The 23,994-nt window shown below is 37.2% G+C and overlaps 2 protein-coding genes across 3 annotated transcripts in view; one reads left to right on the top strand and one right to left on the bottom strand.

Moving 5' to 3' along the window:
- Recql (RecQ like helicase) overlaps positions 1–9,468 on the bottom strand; it is a 29,097-nt gene extending 19,629 nt beyond the window's left edge. The window contains exons 1-2 of the mRNA XM_087214031.1: positions 9,394–9,468; positions 7,992–8,040 (exon numbers count right to left, since the gene is read on the bottom strand). Coding sequence (XP_087070157.1) covers positions 7,992–8,007 — 16 coding nt within the window. The 5' untranslated portion in view covers positions 8,008–8,040; positions 9,394–9,468. The remainder of the gene's footprint in view (positions 1–7,991; positions 8,041–9,393) is intronic.
- A 135-nt stretch (positions 9,469–9,603) lies between these two features.
- Positions 9,604–22,895, top strand: Golt1b (golgi transport 1B). 2 transcript variants are annotated; one of them, XM_087214032.1, is made up of 6 exons: positions 9,604–9,757; positions 14,985–15,076; positions 16,551–16,729; positions 18,654–18,735; positions 21,135–21,167; positions 21,546–22,895. In XM_087214032.1, the coding sequence occupies exons 1-5, from the start codon at positions 9,733–9,735 to the stop codon at positions 21,141–21,143; spliced, it is 387 nt and encodes a 128-aa protein (XP_087070158.1). In that variant the 5' UTR covers positions 9,604–9,732; the 3' UTR covers positions 21,144–21,167; positions 21,546–22,895. The 2 variants fall into 2 exon arrangements, with proteins under 2 accessions (XP_087070158.1, XP_021114776.2); XM_021259117.2 differs by lacking the exon at positions 21,135–21,167.
- The last annotated feature ends 1,099 nt before the right edge of the window (positions 22,896–23,994 follow it).

The following is a 23,994-nucleotide window of genomic DNA, read 5'->3' as shown; positions in this document are numbered from 1 at the left end:
CTCAGTTTTCTCTCTTATAAAATGTAGACAGTACCTAACTTTCATAATATTAGAAAAAATTAAATGTGATAACACTGAAAGTTCTTGACAAAGTATTTGGTATTTGCTTAAAAATTTAATAAATCATAGTTACTATTTTTATTATTTCACAGAGAAGTACTCCAACAGTCTCCTAAATTATCTAAAGAAAGGGACCAGACTGTGAAGCAAAAGAAACTAGCTCTGTAGCCACATAGCTACTATTTCATGAACACATTATATTTTGCTATTATGGTGTCATGGTAAGGAGTCACTAATTATGAACAACTAGAGGGCTGGGGATTCAGCTCAGTGGTGCCACCACCTGCCTCAAAAGCACAAGGTCCTGAGTTTGATACCCGGTACCAAAAAAAACCCAAATAAAAAAGGTCAAGTGGAAGCCTGTAAAACTGCCTTTATCTACCAACACAATACACCAAACCATGACTGGATTTCTGCAGGGTTTACAGAGATGTATTGTTTACATCAAAAACTTGAAAAAAACTGAGCTACTGATTTCTAACACATCTCCATTCAACTTGCGTTACCTGTGCAGAAGACAAATGGATCCTAGAGGTTAACAATGGATTATGGAAGCGACTGACAAGGTTGTGGCTCCCAAAGCAACTGCTGCTTCATGTGTGATTTCACTGATGAAACCCAACACCTCCATAACGTGTTACAGCTCTTCATCTGCTGAATGCTTTATTCAGCATTCACCAGAGGAAGTTTGCAGGGCCAGCAATAGATATCCCATCTTAGAGCTTCAGCGACAATTCAGTCATATTCTAATCTGCAGGGATCACGACTGTCTCTTCATTCAACCAGACAGCACCCTGGCTCATTACAGTGACGACACCCAGGCTTATCTGACTTGCTGAGCAAGAAGCAGCTATTGTACACAATCTATTATGACAGAAACATGTCAGTGAGGGAAATTAAGTTCCATAAAAACTCAGAGGCTTGCCATCTTGGTGAAATTTCTAAGAGTCAAAGGATGTGGGGCATATTGAGGCATCCCTTCAAGGTGAAGGACAAGTTTCCACATCTGGCCTTTCTTATTACTAAGAAAGCAACACAAAGCCCAGTGGGACTATTCGGGTTTGAGAAGCAACACATACTTCATTTCCCAAGTAACCCAAGAGACTGCTCATTTTGAGTAGGGCCCTGAAAGAGATAGCTGCTATACAATCCTTTCTTACCATAGAGCAGATGTCCAACAGACTTGATGGTGACTTAAAAAGTCTGTGATTGGTGGGGATGTTATACAGCATCTCTGGTATACAGATGAGTCACAACACAGAATTAGGATTTAGGGGCCAAGCTATGCTACCCTGTACAGATAACTACTATCCTCCTTTGAGAAACAACTGGCTTGCTCCTGAGTCTTATAAAAGACCAAGTTACCATGTGATCTGTCCCGCCTATTTTGAAGAAGGAATCATCTGACCCATCAATTCAGAAGGCAGACTGCCATCATCACAATGGAAGTATATATGCAAAAGTGAGTTCAAGTAGGTTCTGGAAGAAGGCATGAATAGGCAAGTGGTCCAAATGTTTGTGGACCATATGCCTGCTATCCTGCCTTCTCCTTGTCAGTCTTGGGAGTCTTCTATAACTAGCTCCTTATTATTAGTCTGAGAAAGGGAAAAAGTACAGGTATGGTCTACAGATTTGCAGGATGTGTCAGCATTATCAAAAATGAACAACTAAAACAGTACAGTGCCTCTCCAGAGGGGCTCTAAAAAATAATGGGGAATGAAAACTCTCCCAGCTGGCAGATCTTCAAGTAGAATATAGAGTTCTTCATTTTTCCAGAGGTACAGATTCATACTAATCCATTGGCAGTGGCTAAGAATTGTCTAGGAACATGCATGGCAGAAAACTGGCAGCGAAGTCTGGGCAAAGCGTATGTGCAGACCTCTCTAAATGGATATAAGGACTGAAGACATTTGTGTGCCATGTGACTACTTCCTAAAAAGAACCTCCGCAAAGACAGATTCTACCTACTCAAGTGAACAACATGATCTGGACATCAGCCAGCCTCATTCTTACCTAGCCTGTCCTCGTAGAATGAGGTCAAGAACAAAGAGCCCATGGTGCAGTATGGAGTGCCATGCACTATGGACTGCCATGCACTAAAACCAATCTGGCCATACATACAGCCGAGTGTCTAACACACAGCTCATACCAATCCTGAGTCTTCACTGTGATGCCATTCTTTGTGGGGACAGCTAGATGCCTGGTAGCAAACTGATTACATTATAACCTTTTATGATGAAAGAGGTGCACTTCGTTTTTGCTGGTACAGATGAGTACACCTGCCACGTGGATTCGCCCTCCCTGCTAGCAGTGCTTTTACTAAATCCATCATCTTTGAATTTACAGACTGCCTAATGGATTGTCTTTGTACTCCACATAAAATTGCTTCTGACCAAAGAACTCACTTGTTAGCAAATAAAGTACAACAGAAGGCTCATGCTCGTGGAATTCACTGGTCTCATCATGTTCAATAGCCTGGTGCAGTTTGCCTGAGAGAATAATGGAGTGGCATTTTGAACATTCAATTATGGTATCCTGAAGTAGTATCTTCCTGTATATGGTGTAGTACACATTAAGGAATAGTGCTGTTTCTCCCATAGCCTCAATTCATAACCCTGGAATCCAAGAGTGGAAATGGAGGTAGTTCCTCTTATTATTGCCCTAATCTACTAGTCACATTTTTGCTGCTCATCCCTAAAACTTTGGATTTTTCTGGTCTGACTTTCTAGTTATCCAGGAAGAAATGCTTCCACCGGAGGAAAAGGCAATGGTTTTACCAAACTGGACGTTGACTGCCACTTGGCCACTTTGGGTTCCTCATCCAGAAAGCAGTAAAGAAAGAGATCACTGTGCTGGCTGGGGCAAGTGATCCTGACTACTAAGGGGAAACGGGATTGCTACAACACTACAGAGGTAAGAAGGACGACTTCCTCTGAAATGTAGGGGAGCCTCTAGGGTACCTCTTACCATTCCTTATGTCCTGTGATTAAAGTAACTAGAAAGTTACAATAACCAAATATAAGCGAACTGCTAAGGTAAGTCTTTACCCAGTAAGAACTCACAGCCAGCTGAAGTGCGTGCTGAGGGCAAAAGGTATGGAATGGGTAGCTGAAGAAAGTACTTATAGAATAAAAACTATGATCACATGGCCAGTTTAGAAACAACACCTATAATAACTGTAAGTTTTTCTTCTTTGTTATTTGCATATATACCAAGTTGGAGGGGGGGTTGTTTTTGTTTGGCCCCTTTCCTCTTGCTTGAATATCCAACATAAAATACAGTAGTAGTAGTTAACCTCATATGTCAAGATTTAAATTTCAAGATTATCAAGATGGATATGATTCAGCAAACACAGGAATAAACATCAATCAAAGATTAGTAAAGAGAATTTTTTGTATCCCCCTTTAAGGACAGAATGTGTGTGTACCTGGTTGTACAAGGGACAGTTACACATAAGCAGAAGAGTGATTCTGCCATTGCCCTTATTTGGAAGTTAAATATGATTAAAAGAGGAATCTGTAGGTGCCAAGTACACAAAAGGTTGAGCCTGGTGTTTTTGTGCTATAACTTAGCTGGCTAGAACTGTGTTTCCCAAGATTCCCATTCCTGCACAGTTCTAGATTAGAGTTGCACAAAAGAACTCTCCCAGAGATTTGGAAGGCAGGAGGGAACTAGCAGCCATAGTTCCCATATTAAGTATTAAGCAAGTCAGTGTAGGATCAGAGCTGGTGACCTCACTGGCAACTCCAGCTGCTGCAAGAGAACCTTGGGATAATAGTGAGGTCTACAGGAACTCCAGAGACTAATGGCTCCTCCTTCTTCCACTCATCTGAGCCCTGTGTCAGGTTGTATGCAACATCATGGTGAAGTACATCAGCTTTTGACTAGTCTCTTCCATTAATGAATTAGATTAGAGACTAATACCCTTTTTAGTGAGAAACAGAAGTTCATCTTCATAGGTAATAGTTTGTCCTTCCTTTCCCTATTCCATATCCATCTTCTCTTCCCACCTGCTAGCTCTACCAACATGAGGTTCAATGCCAGACACTCAGACAACACACACAGGGAAAGTTTAGCTACCTCCCATAGTCACATAAAGATTAATCCCTATGGCACATCCCTTATAATCGTTATGGTGTTTCTCTGATCAAATTTTACCTGATACAATGTTAATGTGAACCCATGCAACAACATCAACATCATACCTTAGACAAATCCTGGTAGACTAAGACTACAAGAAAGTACGACTAGCTGTAATAAATCAGGGTATCTTAACATGGTGTAGAATGATGCCATTTCTAATGCTGGCCTATACGACACAAGTTACTATAGGGGGTGAAATATAAAAGCCAAATAAATGATTTTACAAATCTATAATGGAAAGGGACTATAAGTACACAGGGCTTATTATTACTGCTATTATATCTCAAGAGCATATTGAGTGGTGTCACACTCCAGAGTTCCTAAGCTTACAGCAGATACATGGGAAATCCCATTTTTTACAAATAATACTTTTCTATCAATATTTCAAACTGAAATTAACAATGAATGTGGTTTTCTCCCATGGGAAGCTAGCAAATCCAAAGCAACAAACCAAAGAGAATTTCAAAGAGGCATTTCAAGCATAGTTTAACAAGTGAGTAGAACAATAAAAAAGGTAGGTAAGCATTAACTTCTTAAAATACACCTATTTAATTATTGAGTTATTTTTAAATCAAATCTCATTGATAAAGCGTGAAGGCTTCGTTAGTAAAATAACATATGAAATTTTTTAAATGACCATATTGAATAGGACTGGTGTTCAGCAACACCCCTTAAAGTCTCATTTCTGTCATGATGTAAAGATTAGATGGGTCAACATTTAACATAATTTAAGTTGTTACCATGTATTACTAACCTTCAGCCTGTGAAAATGAGTCATGAAAGCCAAAATCTTATGTCATTATGTATTCATATTAATATTTAAATAAACAGTAAAGTTGTGTATGTTGTGCATGATGAGTAGTATTCCACATTTAAGAGTAACATTTTCTTTTTTCAGTCTGAAAAGAACCCTATCTTGTTACCCCACTAATAGAGGTAGTATGTAGCAATGGCCATATTCATTATACCACACCAAATTCTAAAAATTTATCATAGTGTAAGTTCCTTACCCTGCTAACCACCTGGTAACCTAATAGATAGTAGGATCTGATTTATAACTACATTACAATCTCATGAAGTTTATATAAACAAATAGAACTACACCAAAATATTAAAGAGTGGTTGCATGGGAAGGTAAAATAATGCATGATTTTCTTTTATACTTAAAAAAAAAAAAGACTTCAAATAACTCCATTTCCAGGAATTTACCCTAAGGAAATGCACAGTGTGACTGAAAAATACAACCCATTTTGAAATTTTTAAAAATTTATTACAGTAAAACACACACTGCCATTAATCCACCTCAAAATACTCCCCCTGTCTTTCAACACACTTATCTCATCATTCTTGCCACTTTCTGAAGTAGTTCTGGAAGTTGTCTTCAGTGCTTGTTTTTAGTTGCACTATCGGACTGTCTTTATGACCTGAATCAATTCAAAACATTTACTTTTCATGGTCTTTTTGACTTTGGGGAAGAGCCAGAAGTTTCAGAGTGCTAGATCTGGTGAGCGCGGTGGACGGGGACACACCGTAATGTTTCTGCAAGCCCGTCTTTCTCTTGGGTGGCCTGCAGCAACAGCATCCACCATGTATATATATATATATACATACATATATATATATATATATATATATATATGTATGTATATATACCTTATAAAGACTCAGGAAAAAAGGTTTCCAGAACTGCTTCAAGAAGTGATAAGAATGATAGGACACAAATGTTCAAAGAGGGGGTGGAATATTTTGAGGGAAATTAATAGCAACATTTTTATTATAACTTTTATTTAAACATTCACCATATATTTTGATCACCCCTTAAAGTCAGAGAATCACACAAAGATTTAGATTTGAATATGTTCAACACAGCATTATTTAATTTTTAAAATGGAAAAAGTCCAGAAAGAATGGCTGTTAACAAGAAATCAACAAATAACCAGTGCTGGCGGGGATGTGGGAGAAAAAGGAACCCTTTTCTACCGTTGGCGGGAGTGTAGATTGGTGCAAGCACTGTGATTCCAAGAAAGGGAATCTTCCTGAAAGAATTAAAAGTAACATACCACAGTGATCTATGCACACCCATGTTTATAGCAGCACAGTTTTTAATAGCTAAATCTTGGAAACAGCCCAAATGCCCATCAATCGACAAATGGATAAAGATGATGTGGGGTTTTTTTAGATAATGGAGTACTACTCTGCCATTAAAAATGGGTCAGCTTCATAGGCCGGGGATTTAGCTCAGTGGTTTCGCCGCCTGCTATGCAAGCGCAAGGACCCAAGTTCGATCCCCAATACCAAAAAAAATTAAAGGGGGGGGGGCGGTGAGGTTCAGATATTTCTAGCTAAATGGATGGACCTTGAGACCATACTCTTAAGTGAAATAAATCAGACACATATGTTTAAATACTGCATTGTTTCTCTGGTGTGAGAAACTGAGAGTGGAAATAAGGTCTAAAATGTATAACAGATATTGGGAAATGGGAAGAAAATGTTCAAATGGGAAGGAAAACAAGGGAGGAGGGGAGGAGAAAGAAAAGGGTCAAGAAAAAAGAAAAACTACAAGGAAGAAATGGAAACAAACCTTTTGTACATAGGGTGGGGAGGGGCTTGAAGGAAGGGGGGGATGGGAAAAAAGAAGCAGAATGTATCACGTACAGGTGCAAATTCCCTATGATGAGTGTGGTCATTATGTTTGCCTAAAATGTACCAATAAATGTTTTGCTATTAAAAAAATGAAATTGATCAAGCTGATGTTAAAAAAAATAGAGCCCAGCTAAAAGATTAAGTAAATAAATAATGTCATTTCAAAACAGCAAAACAATACACAGGTTAAAAACAGAATAAACTAATAACAATGAATTTAACAATATATCTCTGTTCAATTTTTATATTATGTATTATATTAAAATCACATTATAAAATAATACGTAGAAATTTTTAAAATTTTGTTGAAAAATATTGTAACTAAAGCCAACAGCATTAATTTGAGTAGTAGGAGCAGAAGTGATTTATGTTTTCTTATTCATCCTTTTTTAGGTTCCTAGAAGTCTATCAAAAGCATATTCTGGGGAACCCTTGTGCATTGCTAATGACACAGCCACACTAGCAATATGTCAGTTCCTCAAAAAGCTAAACATACAGGTACCATATGATTCAGCAATTCTGATTCATTATACACCCAAAAGAATTGAAAGGATGGACTTAAGGTGATATTTCTACACCAATGCTCATAGCAGCATTATTCCTAACAGCAAAAAGGTGAAAAAAAGCCACGGTTCATCAACAGAAGAACAGATAAACAAAATGTATATACAGCATACAAAGAAACATTGTTAACTTTAAAAAGGAATGAAATTCTGACACACGTTACAAAGTGGATAAATCTTGGAGACATTGTGCTACAGGAAGAAAGCCAGATACAAGGACAAATACATGATTCTATGTATACAAGGTACCTAAAACAGTCAAATGCATAGAGACAAAAAGAATAGTAACTTTCAGGGGCTGAGGAAAAGGAGATAATGAAGAATTTTAATAGATACAGAATTTCAGTATAGAATGATGAAAAACTTCCAGAGATAGATAGTGGTTATGGTTGTACAACAATGTGAATGTCCTTAGTGTCAATGAATTAATAACTAAATGGTTAGTTTTGCTATGTATATTTTACCATAATAAAAACCTGAAAACATAATTTCTGTAATAAGAATTCTTTAAAAATTTAATCAAAGAACATATAATTCAAAATAGAACAGAGTGAACTACAAAGAGTAATCATTTCCACTAACCTGAAATGGATGCCATTTCTAACACTGAATTGGAGATCCAAATTTCTTTCTAAAAGTGAAAAAACAAACACGGCGACAGGTTTTCATTTGGGCTAGTGACACGGATCAGAAGCAAAGTGTCTGCACAACACGCTTGGAATCATGGGTTTCATCCAAAAACAACCACTAAGAGGACTACTGACAATGCTCAATCAATGCTAATCTGTCATTATCAAGCAGGAAAAAAAAGAAAGTCATGTATTGCAATGACCTTGTTACAAGGTGATTCTTCTCACAATGGAAAATTTTCTGGATTTTGGCAGGACAATCAACATTATCTAAAACTAAGAGTGCTCTCCAAAAGTAGCTTCATGACCATCCTGCTCTTATTCAGACTACTTCCTATATACAATTATGCCCCTCCAACACAGAATTTGAAAGCCACTGCCGGGCTAGAATGATTGGCTGTCTTTCTTGTCTTGCTAAATGGTAATAGAATGGCCACATTACTAAAAGTAAGTAAACAAGAACTTCGTCTTGGAAATGTAATATTCCTTCTATAGATTGTAAAATCCTCCAGCAAGGCAAGGATTGAGTCACTTCACCTTTATATTTACAGAGTCTAGCAAAGTGCCTTGTATTTAGTGCAGGCTCACTGAAGCAGGGGGCTATCTCTACTCTTATGAAAAAATGTGATTTATATCCAATTTTCCCTAAAATGACTCCCTGGTGGTTAAAAGACTGATCCCCCATATGATGCAACTGGACAGCAAAAGATATCTCAAAGTATATTCGATAACTAATAAGCTACAGTAAGTCTGTAAGTCAGAAGCCTGAGCAAGTTACCAACAAGGGATAAGAAAAAAAATGTGTGGTGGGACAGCTGCCATCAATAGTGAAGGAAATGTATCATGGTACAACAGGCTAAACCAGACCCACATCCTGCCAATCCTCACAACCTGCATTTAGAGCCAACAATAACTTAATAAGACCCTTCCTTACGCTACTGCAGAAGGATGAAGGCAGAGGATGGAAGCAGCACCCCCAGTGGTACTTCCCAATAGACTATGCCTGTTACTAAACAGGCTTTGGCGCCCAGGCCTCTGGAGTAGAAAAGTCTGGAGAGAAAAAGAGACCGGTCGGCAAGCGGAAGTCCTCCTAAAGGCCCGAGTTCCAACAGGGACTGAGGAATGACTAAAGCGCTGATTTCTCCCCCGCCAAAGTACTGGGGGAAAGACCTCTGGGACGCACGGGCCTCGCCCTCCGGCAGGAGAGGAAAAGATCAAAGAAGGAGCGCCATGCAACTGGCTCCTCGAAGCTGTACCAGGAGTTACCCCACCATCTCTATCCATAGGGTGAAAGGAGTCGCCTCTGACTACCGGGTCTCCAACCCCAAGGCGCGGGGCTCCGGACCGCTACGAACCTAGCTCAGTCGCTCTCCAAAAACACCTTCCCGCCACCCAGCCCAGAGTATCCACCCTTCCGGGTCGTTCCGTTCAGCCAATCGTAAACAATTACCTTCTCTAATTGGTCAGAGGGTGTGGCCAGCAGGCTTGTCATCGAACAAGACCATATGTTATTGGCTGCGAGGGGGAGCATGATTAGCCAATAGGACTCTGTTTTGAAGCTATGTGGGGCGACTGCGTGTTTCCGGAAGACGTGGCGGCTCTCCTGAGCTGCCTCCTGGTTTCATTTCTCCCCACTCAGCTTCCCACCCTGGGCGTTCCGAGGTGCTTCCGCCACCGGCCTCACCGCTGCAACCATGATCTCTTTAACAGATACCCAGAGTAAGCGCTTGTCCCCGTGTTCCCTGCCTCGAGCCCCGCGCACCCCTTGCCTGTTCTGGGTCTCGCCCGCCGGTCCTTCCGCCTGGGTCAATGAATGAACCTCCGCGCGGGGGGCGGCGGCCTTGCAGACTGAGCGAGGCTGCCGGGAGCCGAGAGCAGCCTGAGGGGCCGGGGCTGGACGTGCAGTGGGGACCCGGGCCGCCGAGAGTCGGGGCTGGGTGGGACGCCCGAGCTGGGGAGCGGGCATTTTAGTTGGGCGTCTGGGTCACGCCGCTAATATTTGACTTTCGCCACTCCTGGATGCTACGTTCCAGAAATTCTTCGCAGTGACTTCACTTTACTACCCGCCGAAAGTTCCCGCAGTAGTAGAAAACTACTTTATTTTTGTTAGAGGATTTCTTTCCTTAGTGTTGTAGTTGTGCTTTGTGGCTTGTTTTATTATGTTAGCATCCCTTTCTGCCTGCCACAGAGCTCTCCAGGCCTTTCTCATCGCTAAGGTTAGCATTGCGGTCTGTTTCCTTTTCTTTCAATATAACCCACCACTTTCTTTGTGTAGTTATGTATCTGCCCGAACTCACTACTTAGGTTTTGATGGTCGTGATTTTTGTCTCACTTTGTTTTGTCTGCCATGCCTTTCGTTTCTTACTCCAGTTAACTGATCCGGATTTTCAAAACTTTATGAATTAAACAGTTCATTGGGGTGAAAATAGAACTTCATTTAAATGCTTTGTTTTAAAGTGGAGTCATAAGGTTGAGACTCAAATCATAGCGGACTTGAATTCCAGTTTCTAAGGTCTCCCATATACACTGCCACCCTAATCAGGCTGTCTGCTTTCCTTAGGTTGAGCTGGGTCGGGATCTTGGGACCCAGCTCTGGCCAAGAAAGATTGTCCATTTTGGTACATTTGCTTTCGTTGGCCTCCATTCTGATCATACAAAATATAATTGTAGTCTTTTCCTTTTTTAAAATCTGCAATTACTAGCAATTGTGTGAAGATAATTTAAGTTTACCAAATGCTTTCATATAAAACATGTCTAATTCTTAAATGAGCCTTATAAGGTAAAATAACCCATTTTTAGATAAATGATGCACAAAAGAAATTTGATTCATGCTTATTAAAAAGAAAAGTCAAGCAGAGAATAGTAACACATTTCTGTAATTCTGACACTCAGGAGGCTGAGGCAGGAGGACTGCAAATTTGAGCCCAGCCTGGGCAATTTATTGAGATCCTATCTCAATAGGAAGGAAGGAAGGAAGGAAGGAAGGACGGACGGACTGGAGATGTAGCTCAGTGCTAAGGCTATCAGTTCAATCCCCAGAACCTGAGGGTAGAGAAAGAAGAAATGGGGGGAGGGAGACAAGAGAGAATATTTCAATATTTGACCAAATGTCTGCTGGCTCCAAAACTAGCATCTAAGAAGTCTTGATATAAACTTTGAGGTCTTACAGTGATCTGACTCTGTAATATTATACATGAAAATGTGAATTATCCTGTACCTATTCTCTTTTATTAGAGACTTAGGGATGAGTGCCTGATTTACATCCTTCCCAAAACCAAAATAAAGGGTAGGATTGGACTATGAGCAGAAGAGGAAGCCTTCCCACTTTATTAAATTTGTGAGGAAGATGAAACTTTACTATTTGCTATTCATTTACTGTTTTAGGTGAGACAGTGGATCGAAACAATGATTAGTCAGACAAAAGATTTTGAATTTCATATTGTGCTTATATGTCTGTTTTTAATTGCAAAGAACTGGCCTCTCCATTCAAGTGATTTGCCAAGATTATTCTGGGATTTCAGTTCTAGAAGAGAGTGACCAAGCACTGATCAGAGTACAATAAATGGTAGTTCCTGACTGTTTTAAGGAATTCTATAATTGGACTCTTCCCCACTCCAAAAAAGAAAAGAAATAAAAAGAAAAAAACAAGATTTATTTAAGGGGATGAGATGGAGGATGTTCCCATTTGCATCTAAGTTGTCGCTTGGTTTTGTCACACGGGATAAAATCTACCATGTGTTCAATTGAGTTAGTACAATTGATGCTCAGTTAAATTCTCTTTTCAAGACTTCTGTTTTTAAAGGGCATAGTAAGAAAGACAGTGTTGCTCTTAATCAGCTGTGAATAAGAGACAAAATGTGATTGCCATTGGATTATGCATATTTTTTCTTATAAAATTCCCATAATAGGCTTTTATATTTGGTAGTTGGTTTGTTTTTTTAATTGCATTTATCAGGTTTTTAAAAAATTTACAAACAAGAGTTGAGACAAGAGTACATAGAAAATAAATTTCTTGGGCTGAGGATTTAGCTCAGTGGTTTCGCCGCCTGCTGCGCAAGCGCAAGGACCCGAGTTCGATCCCCAGTACCAAAAATAAAAAATAAAAATAAATTTCTTTTACTGGGTGTAACTCTGGTGAGAAGAAGGCAACTCTGTGTAGGGCTTTTGATAGCCAGAAACTTATAAATGAGTCAAGATAGGGAAGAAGGGAATTCTGGAGATGGAGAGAAGGGCATAATGAGGCTAGTTTGAATCTTGACTCAGTTAGATCCAGGGATAGTTGACAACATAAGGCTAGTGCCAGCTTTGCCAGAGGTGTTACAGACAGCTAGCTGTCCCCTCCTGACTTTCACTGGATAAAGTAGTGGGATGTTTGCTTCCCATGTGGTTGTAGGATCACTGGCTGTGGAGTGAGAAGACTGGATGTGAATTCCAGCCTGATTCCACATCGCCACCACCCACACACATATTTCTGCTGATTGCAGGATCACAGACAAGTTACTTCATCTCTCCCGTCCTTGGTTGCTCATGTGAAACATGGGGCCATTGCTATTTTTTAACCTCACAATTTTGTTAAAGGAATTAATAAGATTCTTGTATAAACACTTGATCAAGTGATAAACCAAGCGCAGACATTGTCCTTTTTCAATGCAGTCCATTTTTAATAGTTCTGGCGCTTACTTAGTTATTTAGATGATATACTAATTTTGAATTTGAATCACCTAAATATACTTCCCTCAGAAGTTCAGTATTCTCCAATGCCCTTGACTTATATTTGACCAAACATAATTAACCTGAAAAAAAAATTCTGTGTAGAAATATTTTATAGTGGTTAAGTACATGGACTTTGAGTTCAAATAGACCTGGTTCAAATTCTTAACCAGAATTGTGACTTCTGTCTAAATTTCAGTGTCTTCCATTTATAAACTGATGTGATTGTGCCTACATTCCGGTAGTGTTAGGAGGATTGAATTATATAAGCTCTGAAACGCCTCAGAATGCCTAATTTCATGGTAAATTCTCACTATGTAGTAGGTGTTTCTATATAATTTCCTTTCTGATGATCAAACATCTCAGAATGTTTCATGTAATCACTAAGATTATTTGTGAAAAAAATAGAAATTATTCATGTTCAAATGACTCATGTAATGATTAAAACTACTAGATATTTAATAGAATTTTACTTTCTGTTGTATCCATATTTTCCTATAGGAAGTTATATCTGACATCTAAATCATTTTGGTAAATTCTTTAAGGTTTTTTTTTTGTTTTGGCATCGGGGATCGAACTCTGATCCTCATGCTTGTGCAGCAGGCAGCGAAACCACTGAGCTAAATCCCCGGCCCTTGTAAGGTTTTTAAGCATGCAAGTATTAGCTCAGATTTTCGCTGAAATTTGTGTCTGTGAAGTACTTTTAATCTGGTGTATTTACAGACAGGTACCTCAGTTCTTTTAGACTAACTTAGGAGCAAAGCATAGCTAGAATAAAGATAGTAAATCATCAGGAAATTGAGATGAGAGAGGTAGAAAAAGGTAAAGTTGATATAAATTTTCAAGTCATCAGACATTTCTATATGGCTTAAGTAGCTGTGACCTAGATTTTAGCTTTCTGGAGCTGAGGCAAAAAAGTTAGATTAGACAGGTTAGAAATCACTAATAGTGTATTTAATATTGTGTTTTCAAAAATAAGGTTGCATTTTCTCAGTCATTATCTGTATGCAGATAGTGCTTCTAGATGAAATCAGGATTGATAGCTAGTCTCCTAAAACAAAACAAATGTTCAGAGAGGTAGCTTAGTGGATTGTGCTTTATAGCATTCACAAAAAAGTACATCACCTTAGGAGGCTAAGACTTTTTAAGCTAAAAAGGTAAGACTTAGAGAATGAAAGACAGTAGAACTATCAATTTTTATGCAGGTAAACTCAGACTTCAAAGCTTGTACTTTATCCACAACTGTATCTTCAGTACTTAACAGTTCCTGACCTCTAGTAGTTGATCAACAATTCTTTGGTCTTAAGTAAAAAAGAAAAAAATCTGGAATACTAATATTAGGTAAAATGGCATTCTTTGGAGTGGTGATTTTAGGACTCTAGACTTAAATATGTGAACAGTTTGATAGTTTAGACAAATTTGCAGATGGTAAATTTATAATAAGCTATCAAGAAGTTAAAAGTGGGCCAGTTCAGTGGCATACACCTTGCTCTTGTAAGGTTAGCCTGGGTAAGACAGGCTAGCCTGTCTTTAAAAAGTTAAAAGTGATATCTAACCTTCTAAAAATTAACTTTTAAAATACTAGCTGCCATAATTCTTGAAATATTTCTTGATGCCTCTGTGAGAAGCAGTGTATCATTGAGTGAAGTACTGTACAGTAAATTGTGGTCACCTACCATAACATTTCTAAGTAAGTTAAAGAGAGAATTGGCTTTAAGAAGGATAAGTGAAAACTACAGATATTGTGCGTAAATATAATCGCAGGATGTAAAAGGAGATAAATAGACCTATGCAGTACATTTATGTCTAAAGCCAGAGAATCATGGAAGGAAAAAAAATACAGCCAAAGGTTTAAAATCCTCACTTAGCTTTTCTAGTCTGGCATGTCTGTGAGAAATATTGTTTCCCATAGAAGGGTGAGGAATTTCCATTCATATTTTTATTTTTATTTTTTTATTTTTGGTACCGGGGATCAAACTTGGGTCCTTGCTCTTGTGCAGCAGGCGGCAAAACCACTGAGCTAAATCCCCGGCCTCCATTCATATTTTAAATGCTGAGGTAATTCATGATATTGGTTTGCTGTAGATCGTAATGAATTTAATGACATTAACCAACAGTGTTGGGGACGTATTTCTTTGTATTAGCCCAAAGAAAAACTGAAACTTTTTCTTAGGTAGTTTACAGGTGTTAATGTGACTTTAATATTTCTCTCTTAACCATGTAATTTATATTGCAGAAATTGGAATGGGATTAACGGGATTTGGAGTGTTTTTCCTGTTCTTTGGAATGATTCTCTTTTTTGACAAAGCACTACTGGCTATTGGAAATGTGAGTTTTTGAATATATATTTTTACTAAATTTATAAGGAAGTTTTCACTACAAATGAATTATTACATTTTGTAAAATTTGGGAGAAATAATTCACTGTTACTCATATATAATTACTATTACATTTTTCTGTTTCCATTGAGTAAAATCTATTAGCTTTCTATTCAAATAAGAGAAATACTCAGTGAGATTTTTCTAATTCTATAACCACCCTGTTAAGTGTTTGTTATGTGATTTATAATACATTCCATGAAGGCTACCTCTAAATTGGAGTTCAAAATCTATGACTTAATAGTTCTGTGTTTTGGTAAATGTATTAAAATGTTAAGAGTAAGACTTCACATTTGATTGATATACATAAAATAAACAAATTTTAATAATCTTTTAAACCTTTAAGAAACCATTATCTCCATGTTATTAGCTGACTTGCGTAGAAGGCCTGAGTACTATTTATTTGGAATGTGTAGTGCACTATCCAGATGTAGGAGTTGTGCAAGAAGTCTAGAAGTAAGTGGTAACTTCTAAGAAGGCAGTAAAGTCACTGAATAGTGATTAAACGTCTGTTGAAGCACAGATACCATTCAGGTTTTTAGTTGGAAATGTGAAAAACTAAGGGATACCAAAATTATTCCAAGTACATGTTTTAATAAATGGCAACATAAACAGTTTAACCAGTGAGCTCAATATATATCTCTGAAATATTTTTCACTAAAGAAAGTTAATAGAGAAGGGAAATATTTGCAGGTAAACACAGGAAGAGGTAAGGTTTTAGTAAATCACCATTTCTTAACCACATCCAAGAAAATATACAAAATATACATGCACTTTTTAATATCCGGTTGTATTTTTATTTCTGCTGCCCCCAGATATTCTGATGTTAATAAACATAGAATCTTCTCCTGGCCTTGCAGTGGTAGACTTGCTATCAGTTTACCTATACCCTTATTTCTCCCATCTGTAGATGCTCCCATAGCCCATGGTAGATATTTCAGAAGCAGGAGGAATACTTTTGGGTGACATATTTATGGGCAGCCACCCTGTCTATCCCTTGCCTGCTCATCTGCTTAACTAAGCCATCCTCATCCAGCAAAAGCAGGGGAAAACTACTGCGAATGCAGGTGCCCATTGATAACACCTCATCTGTGTTTCTTTTTCTCCATTTAATCAAGATAGAAGCATGAGGGCCGGGACTTTAGCTCAGTGGTTCCGCCGTCTGCCTTGTAGGCACAAGAACCCGAGTTCTAAACCCCGGTACCAAAAAAAAAGCATGAAAGGAGTGGAATACAGCTACAACTTTAACATGTTTAACCCACTCTTTTGTTCTGCTACTTGGTAGTGCACTGAAATTCCCTCTGGCCAGTTGCCCACATTAAAAGCCAAACAAATGTGTTTCTTTTTATTATATTTAGCTTTGACCTTTATAAATTTATGCAGTGTGTTTAACTACTTTCTCTATGTTGCATTTTTTCTCTTAGGTTTTATTTGTGGCTGGCTTGGCCTTTGTAATTGGTTTAGAAAGAACATTCAGATTTTTCTTCCAAAAACATAAAATGAAAGCTACAGGATTTTTTCTGGGTGGTGTATTTGTAGTCCTTATTGGTTGGCCTTTGATAGGCATGATCTTCGAAATTTATGGATTCTTTCTCTTGTTCAGGTAAGACAATCATTTTAATTTTTGTTTAGCTTGAATCTTTTATTAGTTTTAGATCAGTCTACTATAAAAATGTTTATCAAATATAAATGATTGCCTAAATAAGGGTAAACTGTCTTTTAAAGTATTTTCAACACAATAAAAATCATTTTATTGGCAGTCTTTGTTTGATATTTTCACGAACTGAGCAGTGATCGAAAGATAGATCCAGAATTTTAATATGTAAAACCTAATACTTCATAATTCAAATGGCAGTCCATTTGATGGCAATTTGTTTATTGTATGTACATAGGAAATTCTGTACCAAATACACTGTGGGAGATTTGGGTCAATATTTTGAAATGCCAGTTAGCAGTAAATAAACAAGATGCATTTGAAAAAGTGCGGGTTGGCTGTGAGTGAATGTGGGGCGGGTCAAAATTGGGAATGGGGCTGATTGCTACGTAACTGTGTACATGTTTGTTGGGGCAGCTGTCCCATATTTTGTACATTGGAATAAAGATTTCTATAAATTACCTTAACTAAAAGTAAATATTCTAAATTAAGTTCCACTTCTAAGTCATATGGCTCTGCCTTGGAAAGTTTACCAATTTCAGGAGCCTTAGGAAAGGGCAGGGAAGATGTTGCACTAAATGGTCTTGTGGCTTTAACCATCACTATAGGTTGTTTTCTTTCTTTGATGGCAGTAGGAAGACCTCATTTTCATAACATACTACTTTTGATATTGTATTTTAAAGATATTTTTCACTAAAGATTGTCTCCTGAGGTGTTTGGCCAGGAGCTGGGAGGCTAAGGTGCTCAGGTCCTGACTCTTCAGTGAACTTACTGTGTGACCGTGGGCAGGTCACCTACCTCTGTGCTTCAGTCTCCCTGTCTTGTAAAATGGGAGTAGTACCTACCTCACAGGGCTGTTGTGGGGATTGATTAGAAATAATGTCCGTAAAGCACTTAAGGTTCTTGAAGAAGGCTCTATATAAATACAAAATAATATCTATTCAAGTTGGTTTATTTGGGAAAAAAAAATGCCTGTAAGTATAGTTGGCCTTCATTATTTGAGAAATCCATAGCCTTTGCCTTCTTCTACTGGGTATGTTACACACAACAGCCATAAAAGGTAATTAAGTACCAACCCTACTTTAGGGAATTTCTTGTTTCTAATGTGGAAAATAGACTGTAAAGATACCAGTAGGATACAGTTATAAGTGTATGTGTAAAGTGTTACAATAACAGATTTAAGGAAAGAATTAATAAAATCAGGCAGAGGTAAGAAAATTAACTGATAAACAGGACCTTAAAGAATGGGTAAGAAGAATCCATCCCATGGATGAAAAAAGAAAGAACATTTGACTGACAGAAAGAGCAGAGAGGTTCTGGAAAATACACAGCTTTACCAAAGAGAATGACCAGTCCACAAGACTGGAACATGGGATAAATGAAAGGACGTGGTTGGCAGTGAGAGTAAAATGGAAGTCTGGAATGAGGCTGTAGACTTTTTTTGAATATCTTGTTACTTTATTTTCTTACCAAATCTGAACAGTGTTGAGGATGGGTAGGGAGCACAAAGATTTTTAAGTTAGAAGTGACATAGCCAGATTGCTGTTTTTAAAAGATTGTATTGAACAAAGAAAAACTGAGGGCAATTAAGCCAGTTCAGAGGCTCTTGATGTAGTGCTGAACGTAGAATCTTAAGATTGGAAACCTTCGGCAGTTGAACTGAGATAACTCCATCTGAGCGTACAACACAGCTACATCTCATTACACTCTGCTCACGTTGTGCCAGTAATCAAAAATGTTTACATTTGTAGTAGTTTGGGATTCTAAGTTTGAAGTCCCTACAACATTCACAACTATAATAGAGTCCTTTCTTTTTACTTGGTTAATGATTGATCTTGGTCATAGAAAATACTGGTTTTTTTCTGTCTCTCAGGGGCTTCTTTCCTATGGTTGTTGGCTTTATTAGAAGAGTGCCAGTACTTGGATCCCTCTTAAATTTACCTGGAATCAGATCGGTAAGTAATCTTGTATTTAGCAATATATTTGTAAACCACAAAAATGAATACATTTTGATGCTTTTTACTTTTAGAAATGAGTAGTTACATGATTAAATTATGAGTTTTTCATTATGATATAAATGATTACATCACTGAGATCATGACTACCAAAAATACCACAAAATAATCATTGCTAAACCTATAAAACCTAAAATTTTCTTTCACCATTACTATTTTTAATATTATTCTCTATTTTTAATGTTATTTAGATTGAAAAGATGCGCTGCTTTTCTCTTTGAGAGTTCAAGACATTTTTTAATTAACTTGTATATAATCCCTAAATTAAGATACAGTAGTATAAAAAGGAAACCATTTTTACTTGCAAATATATTCTTAGATCATTTCATCAAATAGTGTGGCTACGACAGTTCAAGCAATATTAAACTGGGAAGAAGATGATAAGCTCTGCTCCAGTTCTCTCTGTGGTTTGAACAAGCTTGTTGGATCTTGATAAAATAGTCAAATCACATAGAAAGTAAAAGTTAAAGAGAACATTTTTTAGAAGTTGACAGATGAAGTTTCATTCAGCTAATGTTTGATACTTCATGCTGCTAGTTTGAATGAGGATTGTCCCATCTTATGGTAGAGGCTTAGAAGGCCTTTCAGGATTCAACTTCTTTAATGCCTCCTCAGAAAAAGCCCTTCAGGCTCCCTATCATTGGTTCAGAATGAACTTTATAGCATTCCTGTGCACACCTCTTTCATAGCATTTACCACTGCTTTAATTGTCAAAAAAAGGCTTCTACATGAAGCTACAGTCCTAGAGGGCAGACATGGATTGTATTTGATTCATTCTTCCTATTCCATGTACCCAGTGTAACACTGGCATAGAATGGAAATTCAGAACAGTTTGAAGGGTTGAGGATGTAGCTCAGTGGTAGACCATTTGCCTAGCACGCATGGAGCTCTGGGTTCGATCTCCACCACCACCACAAAAACGCTGAATGAGTGAAGGGTAGTATCTTGTTTACTGCAGAGAACTTATCTCACAACAACTTCAGGGACTTTTAGCCTGCCTCCTGAAATTTTAACACAAAATGAGATCCTTAAATTCTTAAAGAATCTGGATCATCTGTCATTCAGCAGAGCTGAAGAGAATCTTTTTGGCTCTAGATCTGACCCAGATCAGAAGTATCACTGCAGCATACACCTTTTTGGATCACTTTTATAGTTTCAAATCTATCCTGAACAATGAGGATAAACAGACTTTAAAGACATGTTGGGCTGGGATGTAGTTCAGTGGCGCCACACCTACCTGGAAAGGGCAAGGTCTTGAGTTCAATCCCTGGCAGGTGGGTGGGGGCGGGGGTGGATGTTAAAAAGACCTCATGTTCTAGTTGGGTCCAAGGAGTCTCTCTGCTTCCTAAAGTTATTTACAGATTTTTATAGATGTTTCCAGAGAGAAGATCCATAGCAGTAGTTGAATTCTCAAAGAGGTAAAAGGATTCCTTACCCACCGGAAAACGCCTAATCCCATTTCTATCCACAGGTTAATTTTAGTGTCAGAAACTTGGAGCTAAGACATCCAAAATATGGGATGTTAAATTTGGAGAGAGAATATTGTACTTTTTCTTCACTGAAATTTACCTTGAAATTCTAATGAGTCCATGAATACTTTTGGGGCAACTTTTAGTGTATCATTTACTTATTTGTGATAATATGAAATGCTGATTCCTAGGCTTTTAGGGGTATATCCTGATTTCATTTGCCATCTATCTCCAATCTCACATGGTAGTAATGTTTATATTTAGAATAAATTTTGTATTTACTGAAACTTCTAGTTAGATTTATAATTGTTGTTTGTGTCCTAAATTTAAGAATTCTGCATTATTTGCATAGATGGACACAAAATACATGTTTCCTGTCATTATCCCTTCATTACAGTGTTTAAGAATGTGAAGCAAAATAAAAGAAATGGTTAGATGATTGATAGAATTTGATAATTTTATAACCATTTTGGTTATATAACTTTTTTTTTTTGGTATCAGGGATCAAACTTGGGACCTTGTGCTTGCAGGCGCCGGAACCACTGAGCTAAATCCCTGGCCCCTGGTTATATAACTTTTGATATTGCCACTAATGATGCTCTTTGTTTTAATCTTTACATCACCATATGGAATGCTGAAGAAAGCCAAACTGCTTTTTATTTGGGGTGGAGTAACCAAAATAAATAACCATTTACATTAATGTGTGTTAAAATTTATATTTAATGATTGTAAATTTATGTTTGCATCATTAAATGTTTTAATGCCATTGTCACTTTCAGTCTGAAGTCCAGAATACACATTTAAAGTATTTTTAGTTGATAGCTGTTGTTAATAATTGAACTTAATGGAGTTCAATCTGTTTGTTCAAAGACTACGTAGGCCCAGAAGAGATCCACAGTAATGGTCAGTGGAAATATCTTATTGGGTTCATTAATGCATGAGTGGCTGACATTTCAAGTTTGTATTTTTTGTTAAGCTAGCAGTGTTAACTTCATTTTATACAATTTTTTTATTCATTGTGTCGCATTTTTCATGTTGCACCCTTAAATTCATATGTATAACATGTCATGCAAACACAACTTTTAGAAAAAAATTTTATATACATTTATGTGTCAGAAAGATGGTGGTGAGTAATACTAGATTAATCATTGTCAGTCATACCTTAAATTTCCACGAAACTTGTTGTGAAGCTGATTTTTTAAATCAACATTTGAAGTGTTGATATGATGTTCTATAACGCTGTAGGCTTTCTTTAATGTTCTGTTTTTCTTCTCCTTACAGTTTGTAGATAAAGTTGGAGAAAGCAACAATATGGTATAACAACAAGTGAATTTGAAGACTCATTTAAAATATTGTATTATTTATAAAATCCTTTGAAGAATATTCAGCACAAACTTAAATTACATGAAATAGCTTGCAATGTTCTTTACAGAAGTTTAAATGTGTAGCCTACAAAGTACCAACAGCAGTTAGCAAAGAACCAGTGAAAACAGGCTTCTGATCAAGTGCTCTGAGAAGTCAGCAAGCAGACTGAGGGAGATGAAATCCATTTACAGTGCGGATTGAAACTCTAGAAGGCTGTTTTTCTTATCTATGCGCAGTGTGTGAAACACAGCCATCCTTAGAAAACTCTGGTGCCTGTTACTTCTTTTTATTTTTAAGGTTCAGGAGCATCCCTAAGCATTGGCTTTTAGAAATAGCCACTGTGATGGCAAAAACATTTCCAGTTGCACTGTGTCTTGGAAAGTGATGCATGAATTGGAAGGGACTATGTCATTTTGATGTATTTAACCCAAGGAAAGCCCGTTTTCACGTTTTGGATCACTTTTTTGGGTAAATGTGATTAAAATAAAACTTTTATGGTTCTTCTGAAACTTAATATTTTAAAGCCAAGTGAAAATCTGAACTAGACATTCTAAGTCATCCTTTACTAACTTTTAGTTTCTAAATTCCAACTGATGAAGCAATTTTGGTCAGTGACATACTCTAAAAACACTCATACTTCTTGGAAGTCCAATCTACACACCTGTTTGTATTGTTCATTACATGTAAGCATTTAACAGAAAGCGTTCTTGACCAGGAAGTCATTGGTTACATAGCCTGTTTCTTTGAATAGTCTTTTATTTAAGATACTAAATGATGCCTACCAAATGGGTTTTTTCCATTATGATGTTGTTTTTCTTTATTTTATTATTTTTAAATTCAGCAGTGGTATATTTTTTATAAAGTAAACTAACTTTTGGTAGTATTTAAGACATGTAACATGTTAAAAAGCTAAACCTATAACTGCTGTTTAAGGGCTGTTCACTTACTGAGCTTTCCTGTATTTTCAGCTTTTTCATAACACACAAAAATCAGGATATGTGATACATGCTTCCCATGATCGTTCTTGTCCTTGAGTTAGTGGAGAAAATATCCGCTAACATTATTTTACCATAATTAAACTGCCTGTGGTTTCTTAAAGACGTGTTTTCTTTTTCTTCTGTTGCTGATCAATAGTAAGAAACAACAGTCGTTTCCTTTTCTAAGGTCACAGCTTTTGTTTTAGATGTAGGAACACATTTCAATATCCACAGTACTATTTTGTGACCATTGATTGCACTATTTATTTTTTTTTAACAGTTGCAAAGCTTCTTAACACATAAAGGCATAATTAAAATTTGTGATATTTATTTACAAACATGTCTACAAGATATCTAAGCTTTTTTTGCTTGTTTTAGTTATATCATAATGCACAAAAAACTCCCAATCTTGCTTGTCTACAGAAGGGAAGACTCGGTACAAAGTGTAATGGTTCAGTCTTGTGGATTACTGTTGTGTTTGGTACTTGCATTTGACTTTATGATGTAATCTGTGAAAATGCGACAAACAGAGACTCCTACCTCAATAGTTCATGGAATAAGAGACCTAGTGTTGTGTCTGATGTTCTTCAAAAGAAGTAATATCCTCACTTGGAGAGTGTCAAATGTGTATACTTTGGGAACTGACTTATACAAGGTGCCCTGAAGGACTCTTACACGTATTTTTGACTGACTCATAATTAGTTACAGTGGCTAGCTAGGTATTTCTCCCTTTTTAGAGCAAGGACAGCATCTGCTGGTGTAAGGAACATCTGTATCATTTAACTTCTTTGTAAACATGAATTTCTATCAAAATGTTCTTTGCACTGTTAACAGATCCTTTTTCAACAATCTTATTTCAGAAAGCATTATTGGACTTGAAAAGACTCTTGTAATCCCTGAGTCCTTAGTGAGGTTGAGGGACTGGAGCAGTTTTTAGTTTTAATGAGCGCAGTTAATATCCTGTGAGTGTGGGACTGCTTGGCAGCGTATATTTCTTATTCTAAACCTTGATGAGGCTCTATTTTTAAACATACTAGCCTTTTGACAGAAGCCCTGTCTTATTGTTTCTTCCCTTCCAAAATCAGCCTTCTGTCTTTATGACGAAAATGTACTCTGATTTTTTTCTACAGAGATGGACAAAAAGGTCTAATACTACATAGCCTTAAGTGTTTCTGTCGTTGTTCCAATGTATTTTCCGTAACAAACATTTGGAATGTCTTTCTTTTCCCCTTACAAATTGTAATTCATGGTACACTGCTGCTTTTAAAAGTCTCAGTCAGATTATATAATCTTAACGATTGAATATTGTAAATGCACTTGTCTTACTTCTCAATAAAAGGGTACTTTTCTATTAATTGGTGGTCAAGTATATCTTTATTTTGAAATTC

Source organism: Heterocephalus glaber, unplaced genomic scaffold, assembly GCF_053883595.1.
Source record: "Heterocephalus glaber isolate CG9 unplaced genomic scaffold, H.glaber_assembly_v1.0 deba00001444, whole genome shotgun sequence".
Taxonomy (NCBI): Eukaryota; Metazoa; Chordata; class Mammalia; order Rodentia; family Bathyergidae; genus Heterocephalus; species Heterocephalus glaber.
The sequence above is the reverse complement of the archived record's forward strand: the minus strand, read 5'-3'. Positions and strand labels throughout refer to the sequence as shown.